Source organism: Trichechus manatus, unplaced genomic scaffold (assembly GCF_000243295.1).
Source record: "Trichechus manatus latirostris isolate Lorelei unplaced genomic scaffold, TriManLat1.0 scaffold00010, whole genome shotgun sequence".
Taxonomy (NCBI): Eukaryota; Metazoa; Chordata; class Mammalia; order Sirenia; family Trichechidae; genus Trichechus; species Trichechus manatus.
The window spans coordinates 11,489,144-11,501,722 of record NW_004443946.1 but is presented as its reverse complement, the minus strand read 5'-3'; the positions used below and the strand labels follow the sequence as shown (position 1 = coordinate 11,501,722).

General features: G+C 39.2%; 1 protein-coding gene across 1 annotated transcript in view; it reads left to right on the top strand.

The window, feature by feature from the left end:
- L3HYPDH (trans-L-3-hydroxyproline dehydratase) overlaps nucleotides 1–10,338 on the top strand; it is a 15,057-nt gene extending 4,719 nt beyond the window's left edge. The window contains exons 2-5 of the mRNA XM_004370911.1: nucleotides 2,377–2,546; nucleotides 5,589–5,711; nucleotides 7,514–7,651; nucleotides 10,125–10,338. Of these exons, the coding sequence (XP_004370968.1) occupies nucleotides 2,377–2,546; nucleotides 5,589–5,711; nucleotides 7,514–7,651; nucleotides 10,125–10,250 (557 nt within the window). The 3' untranslated portion in view covers nucleotides 10,251–10,338. The remainder of the gene's footprint in view (nucleotides 1–2,376; nucleotides 2,547–5,588; nucleotides 5,712–7,513; nucleotides 7,652–10,124) is intronic.
- Nucleotides 10,339–12,579: the final 2,241 nt, after the last annotated feature.

Below are 12,579 nucleotides of genomic sequence, written 5' to 3'. Positions count from 1 at the left end.
TTGTTTGTTTTGTCCTGCTTTTTTGTTTTATTTGGTTATGTCTAAGCTGGTGGGCTGTGCGTTCTTTGTTGTTTGCTCATCTGTGGCACGATACTTTTCACCTCCTTCTCCAGTGGGCAGGGTCAGTCACTCAGGTATGTTACAGAAGGGCAGGTCCAGCTGAAGGGGAGTTGCTGGGATGGGTTGTTTGTGGCATGTACCAGGGCTAACAATGCGGACTGGGAATCAGTGCAGGGCAGGTTCCAGTAGGCCGTGCCTGTGCTGCTTTGGATTGTGATGTTCAGCGCACGGTGCAGGTAGGCAGGAAGGAGGGGGTAGATTGTGATGTGTGGCGCTAAGATGGGTATGGGAAAGAGGAGAGAGGAACAGGAGCCAAAAACAAAAAAGAATGCTAAGGGAGCTTGCTATTGGAGTGGAGAGATGAGAGACTGAGAAATGGGGAAAAACAAAAATGAAAAAAAAAAAGAAAAAAGGTAAAAGAAAAAATGAGTAAATCGAGAAACTGGAAATGAAGACAAAAAGGGAATAAGAGAGAAAAGAAAACAAAACAACAACAACAACAAAAAACTAGAATAAAGAAATGCCCCCAGGGATGTCCCTATGTGTCTCTGCAGAGTAAGGGAGTGTTTCCAAGCCGCGTGGTACTGCCTGGCTAGAAGGGGCTTCCAAGCTGAGAAAGGAAAAAGAAAACAAACAAATCAAAACAGAACAAATCAGAGCAAACAAACAAACAAGCCCCAGGGATCCCAACAGTGTGGCGCCATGGGCCGGGAAGCAGTTTCACAGTCCAGCAGTGTTTCGCAGCCTTTCAGGAAGAAGCAAAGATGGCACACAGAGCCAGGTATTTGAGAGAAAGGAGGGGGAGGCGATGAGAGGTAAGGAAGAAATCTAAAGAAGCGGAAAAAAGCAACACCTGCAGCCAACAAAAGGCACTCAGGGAGCTGGCCAGTGCAGGCAGGTAGAATCCAAGCAACACTGGGGTGAAGCTGGTGCTTCCTGGCCAAGTGACTGTGGCTGCAGGAAGCAGAGGAGGCTAAGTGGGGGTGAAGAAGGGTGGGGGGTGGGAAAGCATATATCGCTCATTACCGGTTGTTCTGTCTCCTACTGGAAGCTCCATGAGGCTGCTTTCTCGTACCCCCTGTTCGCTGATCTCTGATAGGATTCCAGTATGGCGGATCTGTGCTGGAGTAGCTGATAGGGGACCTCTGCGTATATCTCTTCTCACTGTCTGTTCTCGGTCAGTTTCTTATTCCATTCAGTGCTTGGCTGAGTTCTTTATCTATTCATTTGATGCTTAGGGTTTCAGGATTGAAGTGTGACTCTGTTTGACTTAGTTTTTCTGATCTTTGCTGTGGAGGGATGGTGTGGTGCTTCTGACTATAGCGCCATGTTGCCCGGAAGTGCTTTCCTTCATTCCTGTTTATGATAGGTGTGAAGATATCAAATCCCACTTATCTGACACCAAATATGTGGATGAATCAAATGAATCTCTTATCAATTCCATTTCTCTGCACATGTAGTACTTCTTCCAGAGCTAGGTCAGACCTCACAAGTTAAAAGGCACAGTCCTCCGGACTGTGGAAGACTTCAGACACCAGTGGCATTTGGGGTTTTCCCACTACCCCTTCAGGATGCCGTGGAAAATTTGGGGATCCCAAGGGCTCCCTTCACTTCTGACCTCTGGCTACAAACTTGGGGATCCTCTCTACTCCCTCAAGATACTAGCCGTAAGCTCAGAGGCCCCCAAGTGCCCCTTCACAACTGACCTGCTGGCTCCTGCTACTCCCTTGGGTTTGATAATTCACTAGAACAATTCATAGACCTCAGGAAAGCACTATGCTTATGATTATAGTTTTATTATAGCAAGAAGGATACAAATGAAGAGATGCACAGGACAAGGTTCAAGAGGGTTCCTAGCAGGGAGCTTCCAGGTCCCAAAAAGGGATGTGCACACTCCCACGTGCATGGATGTCTTTCACCATCCAGGAAGTCCATGAAGCTTCCATGTCCGGAGCCTTTATTGGGGCCTCATTTTGTAGGCATTATTGATTGAATCAGACCCCCTCCACTGAGGTCGGCTGATATGAAGTGAGTCTTTCTGGCCTGGCCAGCATGAGTCACCTGAGTCACCTCATTAGCATAAACTCTCAGGTGTGGTCTGGCGGCCTCATCAAAGACACTGCGGAAATTCCAAGGTTTCCGAGGTTATCCCTCAGGACCAAGGACGAAGACCAAATTCTTTAGATAAAGTTAAAATCCTCACCCCACAGTGTGAAAAGTTCCCCCTATCTCCACAGAAATAGATGTACTTAAAATGCTGTGAATTGTTTGCCGAAATATTAAAAACAAACTTATTTACAAAAACATATTTGTTAGACCTCACAGTCGATGTTCCTGGCCATGGAAAGGTGGTGGTAGACATTGCATATGGTGGCACATTTTATGCATTCGTCAGTGCTGAAAAGTTTGGACTTGTCATTTGTTCTGCAAAGACCAGGGACCTCGTAGATGCAGCAAGTGCAGTGACGGAAGCAGTGAAAGCTCAGGTCAGTACAATTGCTGCCTTAATAAAAAAACACTCACCTGTGGCATGGAAGAAATGTAAATTATTGTGCCTATAAGAAAATTAACTATATATTTAAATTACTAGTAGTACTAAGAATAGGATAGTGGTTTAAATCTTAGGTTCTAGAGCCAGACTACCTGGGAGTTCCAGCCTTGCCACTTGTAACCTTTGCAACCTTTATAATCTTGGACAATTAACATAACCCCTGTGTGCCTCAGGTTCCTTATCTGTAAAATGGAAATCACAGCATACCTACTTCATAGGTTTGTTGTAAGAATTAAATCAGTCAATATAAAGGACTTAGAATAATGCTTGCCTGGTAATAAATGCCCAATAAATGATAACTATTATTAATAACGGAAACCCTGGTGGCGTAGTGGTTAAGAGCTACGGCTGCTAACCAAAAGGTTGGCAGTTGAAATCCACCAGGTGCTCCTTGGAAACTCTATGGGGCAGCTCTACTCTGTCCTATAAGGTCACTACAGGTCAGAATCGACTTGATGGCAACAGGTTTGGGTTTTGGTATTATTACTAACACACACTATTATAGTTTGTGGCTATTTAAGCATACAGTAAATGTATTATATAGTATTCCACTAATTTGAAATTCATATGCTTTGATCATTCTCTCTGTAAAACTTGAAAATAATCAATATAAAATATAGCATACAAAATAATTTTATTAAGTCTAACAAGGTTTTCTCTTCATGAAGAACATTAATTCCTACTTAGGGAATTTTTCCTATATTGCTAAGAAGTTACTCAAATAACTGCTCAAGTAACCCTAGTTTTGGCTTGGGAAAACTATTCTGATAAAGTCAGTTTAGATAACAAATGAGTCTAGAATATTCCTTCATTTCTAACACAAGTCTGCCATTTTACCTTGAAACTGGGACCTACAAGTAAAATACATATACAGTATTTGAATGTGTTGGCATATGAGAATTATTATTCTAAGTAAAAAAGGACTTATGATAGTGTCTAATATACTTGTACTAATAATTATTGATGGGCCTATTAATACTCCTGAGGCTTTAATTTAACATTATGTATAATTTAAATAGCAAAATGAACATGTATACTATATTGCAGTTCTAAATTATTCTTTTTCCAAGTCTGTCGATACACTTTCATGTGTGGAATTATTTTATCATAGTAACTTCTGAAGTTCTGAATTTACATTAGTTTTGCTGTCTCATTAAGCAGACAGGTAAAAGTTTAAGAGTAAACAATTTGGCACAAAATAATTTCACCTGACTTTTAATGAAATCAATACAAAAAAGCATAGTTTTCTTAAAAAAAAAAAAAAAAAAAAAGGAGTCATTCTGAACTTCTCACTAAAGCTCAAACTTCTCACCAAGGTGTATGGAGGGGAGTGACATTGGGGAGGAGGGATTCTGCAAAATATATGAAGAACAGTTTCTTTCAGTGACATATCTGGCAGTAGGACTATTTTGTGAATGCTTGACCATTCATACTGCTGATGTAGATTGAGGGAAGAGGTTTTTGCAGGGGGGAGGGGGGACTTAATGTAATATAAATTCATCTTCATTTATTTATTTTCTTAACATTTACAAGCACTTACTATATGCCAGACAGTATGCTAAATACTGGAGATCAAAGGAAAAAGAAATCCCACCTCTAAGGAGCTCGGTCTAGAGGGGGAAGCATATCTCTTGTTATGGATTGAATTGTGTCCCCAAAAAAGATGTGTTGAAGTCCTAACCTCTAGTACCTGTGAATGTGACCTTGTTGGGAAATAGGGTGTTTGAAGATGCTGTCAGTTAACATGAGGTCATAATGGGGTAGGGCCCTAACCCAGTATGAGTGGTATCCTTTAAAAAGAGGGGAAGAGACAGAGACCCAGAGGGAAGACGGCCATTTGAAGATGAGGCAGAGATTGGAATGATGTGTCTACAACCGAGGAATGCCAGACATTACCAGACACCACCAGAAGCTAGGAAGAGGCAAGGAAAGATCTTCCTGTAGAACCTTCAGAAAGAACATGGCCATGCTGATGTCCTGAATTCAGTCTTCTATCCTCTAGAACTATGAGACAATACATTTCTGTTGTTTTAAGCCACTCACTCTGTGGTACTTTGTTATGGGAGTCCTAGGAAACTAGGACAACTGTGAGTGGTGTGATGTAATAGTGCTATTGTAGAGATGAGGATAACCAAAAAAAAAAAAAACCAACAACCCGTTGCCATCGAGTCGATTCCAACTCATAGTGACCCTATAGGACAGAGCAGAACTGCGCTATAGGGTTTCCAAGGAGCGACTGGTGGATTCAAACTGCTGACCTTTTGGTTAGCAGCCAAGCTCTTAACTACTGCGTCACCAGGGCTTCTGCACATTTGGGCCTGGGCATGCTTTACTATTGACATGATTTAGCTTCTCTGCCAGTCCCTGCTGCTCTCTGTATGTATCTGCTGATTTTCATGGTACCAGCTGACTTCATCCTCTACAATTACTCTTTTTTTTATTATTCAATTATTTCTCTTACCTAATACTGTCTACATTCTTATGCCTTTTGCTTGCTTGTGGCTTCTCACAGCCCTTGACTCTATCAATGCTATTAACTTCTGCCCTGGATACTCACTGCCTGACTTTTCCACATATCCCCTTCAAGCTCCTGAGAATGAGAATATGAGTGCCTTAGCTCATCCTCTTTGAGCAACTATGGCCAGCCTGTGGATTGGCCTTCCTGGGGACAGTACTACAAAGTGTGTGTGTGTTCGGGTTGGGGGATGTATAAAATAAGGCTGTTCCTTTAGTAGAGGCTATTTGCAGAACGTTTTTAGAAAGGACTCAAAGTAAGATAAGAATCGTAACTTCCAATAAAACCATGTGTATTCATCTAGACAGAGATGCCTTTCCCAAAGAGGTATTCCACAAATGTACAAATGATAAAGATCAAAAGTTGTGTCAAAGAGTTTCCCATCTGCATTATTTATAAAGATAAGTTTGAATAAAAACATTTGTTTTACATATGGGTTTTTTTTGTTGCTGTTATTTTCAGTTTAAAATTAATCATCCTGATAGTGAAGATCTTGCCTTTCTGTATGGAACTATATTAACAGATGGAAAAGACGCTTATAGTGAGGAACCAACCGCCAACATCTGTGTGTTTGCAGATGCACAGGTATTGAAACCATAATTTTAAGCACAAAAACCAGATAATATGGAACTAAAATTTTGTTCTTTCCCCAGCTAGCCACCCCACCTTTCTATGCCCCAGTTTCTTCAGCTCAGAAAAACGAGGATAATGCTTGCCCTATCTATCTCATAGGATTGTTGTCCTGCAGATAATATGAGATAATAGGTTAAATGTCTGACACAAATTATCTATACTATTATTTTCCATTATGTGAACTAAACTTGTATTCACATACTGTAAGGAATCCTTTCTTTTTCTTTGTGGCCAGGATGTATATATGACTTCTGTCTAGTATCAGGTTCTTGTGAGCTAGATGACCAAGCAGTGTTACTGAGAAAAGTGAATATTAAATATGTTTTACAAGAAGACTTCCTGTTTCCATTAGGGAAGTTCCTCATGTGACCCATATAAAGAAATGAACTATCCAGATCCCACATAACCAGGAATTTTGGATTCTACCAGTGTGTTCTATGACAACTGTATTACTCTTTCTAACAAAGTCATTTTGAAATAGGATTTATTTACCTCAGAGACTCTGCTATGTGTAGGGTCTATTATTTGATGCACAATGTATTTGAAACAGTGTAAGTCTCATGTGGGGAAATGCTTCTTCCCCATTCTTGATATTTCTTGCCATGTGAGGGGACCCCCGCTAGTGTAACCCTCCTGGCCTCTCTCCACCCCCTCATTCTCTGTGTCCCAGGGGAGGAGGAGAGGCTTAAACCAATTAGGGGAGTTTGAGAGGAGAAATTAGGCATGGGAGATGCCTGCAGAATGTAGGTGTTCCATTCTGCTTCTCCAGGGGTTATGGGGGTAAAATAGTCTGCTTCATTTTGGGGTGTGGTGCTAGGAAGCTTTCATACTACATCATACCCTCATACAGCATCCCTTATGAGTAATTAAGGTGATCATTTTGATCTCCATCTGCCTTACTGCTTTGACTTATGTCTCAGTCAGTTCAGAACTCAGGTAAGGAAGAAAGGTGCCTTTATATTGGGCCCCTTCTAATCTCAATATTTTTGGTGATCATTTCTTTGAAATGGAATTTTATCTCTGCTCACTTTAATAATACAAAGGTAAGGTCTTTATTTTATTCTGCAGTTTGGCACTAGTGCTAATTTGCTGTTTGTTCTATATTTTACTCAAAAGGCTTTCTAGTTTGTTGTTACTTTTATGCATGAGAGTTACTACTGCTTCAGACATGTAGACGACAAGATTTTTATAAATTCTTTCTGTTGAAGGTGTAATAGAAATAATTTTAAAATACTTTAAAGGCAAATTTATTAAGATTTACAACAACTGTATCACATAATTTGTATGTAGTTTTCTTTTGATCTGAATACATTTAAAAATATCTACTGTAGACAATTATATTTTACAGCTTGTAGAAATTAAGTTCAATATCAACCCTTAATAAAACACCAGAGAAACCCCGGAAGTATTATAAATTTTTATATCATATTTATACCCTGCCAAAAACCAAACCCATTGCCATTGAGTTGATTCTGACTCATAGCGACCCTATAGGACAGAACAGAACTGCCCCATAGGGTTTCCAAGGAGCGGCTGGTGGATCTGAAATGCTGACCTTTTAGTCAGCAGCTGAGCTCTTAACCACTGTGCCACCCGGGCTCCATTTATACCCTATGATATTAAATTTTAATACACAAGGAATTCTATAAAGACGTTATATAATAAGATTGAGCATGCTATTTCCCATATTTTATTTTTTAATTTACATACATATACATATATGCACCCACACATTTTCATTTGTTTTGAAACAGGTTGACAGAAGTCCTACTGGCTCAGGAGTGACAGCCCGAATTGCCTTACAGTATCACAAAGGGCTTCTGGAACTGAACCAGACCAGAGCCTTTAAAAGCAGTGCAACTGGCTCAGTATTCACTGGGAAGGCTGTGAGGGTGAGTGACACACCCTTAGCTTCTTGTTTGTAAATGTGTTATTTATGAGACTGTAGAGGCCTGAGTTGGATGTTAAGTTTGTTTACTCAGCTCTGAGAAGAGACATTTTAAAGCAGGCCTGTAAAAACCTCTGTTCAACTAGGGCAGTGGTTCTCAAAGTATGGTCTTGAGGCCCCTGGTGGTCCTCAAGTCTTTCCAGGGGTTCAACAAGGTCAAAATTATTTTTATAATAATACTAAGACATTATTTTTCACTCTCATTCTTTCACGGGTACACAGTGGTATTCTCCAGAAGCTACATGATGTGTGATATCCCAGCAGATTGAATACAGAAGCAGATATGAGGATCCAGCTCTCTTCTATTAAGCCAGACATAAAAGAGATTTGCAAAAATGTAAAGCAGCGCCACATCATTAAATGTTTTTCTGTTTTGGAAATTTTTTTCACAAAAATATATTATTTTTGTTAACATCTAATGGCTTATTGTTTAAATGTATTAATAAATATTTGTAAATTCTCTGTTTAAATTACCAATACAGAAAATATTGATATACAAGCTACATAAACAAAAACACTTCGAGATCCTCAAATCTTAAGATGTAAAGTGGTGCTAAGACCAAAAGTTTGAAAACCACTAAACTAGTGTTTGGCTGGTTTGGTTTGGTTTTCATATTCTGTAGGATTGTTTCCTTTTCTATAACAGGATGTGAAGGTCTTGGAAAGTTGTGGAAAATAGAATTTTTGTAATGAAATCAACTTTTAAATGTGCTAACAAAGCTAATTAATGAGACCTGTTAGTAAATGAATCACCTCCTAGAGACCTTTGACATAGCAAACGATCCATCCTAACATAGCTGTTTTTAAAGCTTGGTTTTTCTGAATATTGACTTTTCTTTAAGTTAAAGCCATTACTGTCAAGTCAATTCCAACTTGACCCATAGTGACCCTGTAGGACGGAGTAGAGCTGCCGCATAGGGTTTCCAAGGCTGAAATCTTTATGGAAGCAGACGGCCACATCTTTCTCCTGTGGAGCAGCTGGTGGGTTCAAGTCACTGACCTTCTGGCTAGCAGCTGAGCGCTTAACCACTGTGCCACCTGGGCTCCTTATTCTTTAAGTTAGGACTTCCTGTATTATATAGTGACTTTATGATATACCAAACTCATTTATTTCTTACGGAGAAATTTAGAACACATTGTCTTAAGCAGTTGCGGTTGAAGATAATAATAATCTGCATTTACTGGGTGCTTTACTATGGGTTGGTCTCCAAGCTAAGCACTTTATACATGTCATCTCACTTAATCCTCACAAAAATCCTAGGAGGCAAATACTGTTATTATCTTTTTTTAACAGATGATAAAATGGAGAATTAGAGAGGTTAGGTAATTTGCCAGAGGTCAAACAGCGAGTAGAGAGCCAGTATGTGAAGCTAGGTCTCTGAGCTCAGATCCAATGCTGTTCAGCATTGCATTATACTGTTAGACAAAGCAGAAGTTTTCAATGAGGCTTTATATTATAGCAGCTTTATAAAAATATAATAAAGTTAATGTACCTTAGTCGATTATTTGACATTTTAGCTTGGAGTTTCAGTTATTCAGATTTAAAAATTAGAAAAGAGAAAGATCGTCTGTAGGTTTAAGATTTGAAGTCATTTCTTTTATAGTTATTAATCATGCATGCAAAAATATCTTCACTTGCACCATACTCCTTCCCTGTCTGTCTGGGCCCTTCCAGGCTCTCTGTACCTTCTCAGTTTCTTTCCCTTCCCCAGCTTCCTTTTCCTGTCCTTCCACTTAGGTATTCTCAGCATTCATCCTTAGCCTCCTTCTCATCTCACCTGCAATTTGATGCCCCTGAGCAATGTCATCCCCTTCTGAGGCTTCAACTCTAAACCATCCACTGCTAATGACATCCAGACCTTAATCCCTACCCTGTCCCTCTCTCCTGCGTCTATGCTCCCAGCTGTCACTATGCTTAACTCTGATTGTTCCAGAGATATCTCAAACTCAACTTGTTAAAAAGTTCTTTCTTCCTTCTTAAATGGACTCCTTCTCTCATTCTCATCTTGGTTAATGCCATCACTAGCTTCACTCCCAAGCTAGAAACTATGGGCATCATTAATGTATTCCTATTCCTCATCCCTCACATGCAGCAGTCACCAGGGCTGTCCTCCAGAGTGTCTCTGTATTGTGTTCTCCTTCTCCTTCCTCACTAAACACTGCTCTGGTAACTCTGGATTCAACCAATGAATTAAAATTACCTCTTAACTGGTTTCCAGGTTTCTAGTCTTTTTCCTCTCCAATTTGTCCTCCACTTTATAGCTTAACTTACCTAAAACAAGTTTCATCATGTCTCTCTCCTAAAGACCTTCCACTGCCTGTGGGACTAATCCTTAGATTTTCTAATCGTTAGTATAACTTTTAGGTCAGATATGAGTGTGATATTTTGATATTAAACTCCATCATCTTTTTTGCAGGAAGCAAAATGTGGTGATTTTAAAGCTGTTATAGTGGAAGTATCAGGACAAGCCCATTACACAGGTACAACAAGCTTTACAGTAGAAGACAATGACCCACTGAAGGATGGATTTCTTCTCAAGTGACTTCTTCTATGACTTTTAAGAGATTTCTTTTTAAAACAATTATCTATAAGTAGTTTTTCTCTAAATCATGTGAAAAACAATATGTGATGTTTAAACATGTGAGCTAACTTCCATTCTTTCTAAAATAGTACTCTGTGGCTAAGTGTAAAGTCACTATACCTATTTGGAGGCCCTGGTGGTGCAGCGGTTAAGAGTTCGGCTGCTAACCAAAAGGTTGGCGGTTTGAATCCACCAGCTGCTCTTTGGAAACCCTATGGGGCAGTTCTACTCCATCCTATAGGGCCACTATGAGTTGACTCGATGGCAGCAGGTCTGGTTTTTTGGGTTTACACCTATTTGAGGAGCCCTGGTGGCGAAGTCGTTAAGCACTTGGCTGCTAACTGAAAGGTTGGTGGTTAGAACCGACTGGCTGCTCCATGGGAGAAAGATGTGGCAGTCTGCTTCATAAAGATTATAGCCTTGCAAACCCTATGGGGCAATTCTGTCTGTCCTGTAGGGTCATTATGAGGCAAAATCGACTTGATGGCAACGGGTTTTTTTTTTTTTAAATACTTCATATTTGCAAAGTTATATTGGTATAAATATCACTTATGTCTAGAATACAAAATGCCAAAAGTTCAGAATCTTTTTCTAGTTATTAACATAGCTAGTAAAATTAAAACCTTATTATGTTTACTTTTAAAATATTACTCTGTGGTAATTGTTACATTATTTTGTTTTAAAGACTTTGAATAAATATCTTAAATAGTAGCCCTCACAACAATGAACCTCACCAATTCATTATTTTAGTCTTCTAGTTTTTAGTGAAATAGCATCCTGTCTATAAGCAGCATGTAAGGCAGATGGATTATTATAAGGTAATCAACACTTAACATAAACAGACTGGGAAGGAGAGGGGAGGAGTCGGTTTTCTTTGACTAACCAATTGCCTTCTAGTCGGTTCTTTCTTTGACTGTGCATTGTTATTGCCACTGCTGGGATGTCTTCTTTGCTGCGAAGCCCAGCTCCTACATCCACAGCTAACTGGAGTCTCATAAAGTGATGTGAGAAGACTTGTGCTATTATCTTTAAGGCTTTAATAAAAGGAATTGGCTATTGCATCACTGAAATGCAGGTACACAAAAATTGAATCATTACAGTGGGATGAGCCTCCTACTTTACCAACTGGATCCTAAGTAGACTTAAAACATGAAAGAGATGTTAACTATTGGAACTCTTGCTAGTTAATAATTGTGAGCCTGTTAAAAATAATATTTGATCATTATCATTCATTATAAATTGAAGCATTAAGATATTTCTTTTAACATGTGATGCTCTCAGGAGCTCAGTAGACTCTTTGTAAGGTAGGTAATAGTATTTTATTTCTAAGCATATACAAACTGAAGCATTTAATTCATTTTAACTGGCCTTGTCACCCAGCAGCAGGTATAGACCCAGTTATTAGGTCTGTGTTTGAATTACCTGACCAAAGTGAAGGCTATAAAGTTAATATTCTTCATGTCCCTATTACACAAAAGTAGTTAAGATATTTTTCACTAATTCTCTATAAAATTCTGTGGTTTAAAAAAAAAAAATCACTTATCTCCAGAAAATGACACTATCACTAACTCAGTATGACCAGGTCATTTACAGATTAGGAAGTTTGCTGTACCTTTTTTTTTTTTTTTTTAAAGTAAATATACCAAAAACCCATTGCTGTCATTGGTATATTTAAGTAAATACACCAAAAACCCAATTCCGACTCATAGGGCACAGCAGAACTGCCCATAGGGTTTCCAAGGAGTGGGTGGTGGATTTGAACTGCCGACCTTTTAGTTAGCAGTCAGGCTCTTAACCACTGCACCATCAGGGCTCCAAGTAAATATAGAACTACTTTTTATTTTTTTTTTTCCAAATAGCACATCACATTAATTTTGGAAAAAAAAAAAAACAATGCATACATTTTTAAAAGTTTCATTTATAGCTTTTTGTAATGTACCACCATATCCATCCTCTACTTTAATGAAGTACACTATAAAATGGGTCTTATCATCTTATGACTACTAAGAGTGGGGAGGAGTATTTTATCACAGACATTGTTTAGTATTGTCAGCACTTGGTGATAATAAAAATCAGACTGACTTTTAGTCGGTTTTGCGATTCTTTTTTTAATCTCTTCAGACAGTGTACCCCCCTTATCGACTGCACCTGGGCAGACCACACCCACTTCCCTGCCCTTGGTATGCCACTGCTTTTATCCCATTTATACATTTGAGGAAAATGGGCTCAGACATGTTAAATAACTGGGCTAAGGTCACATTGTTGTTGTTGTTAGCTGCTGACTCATGGC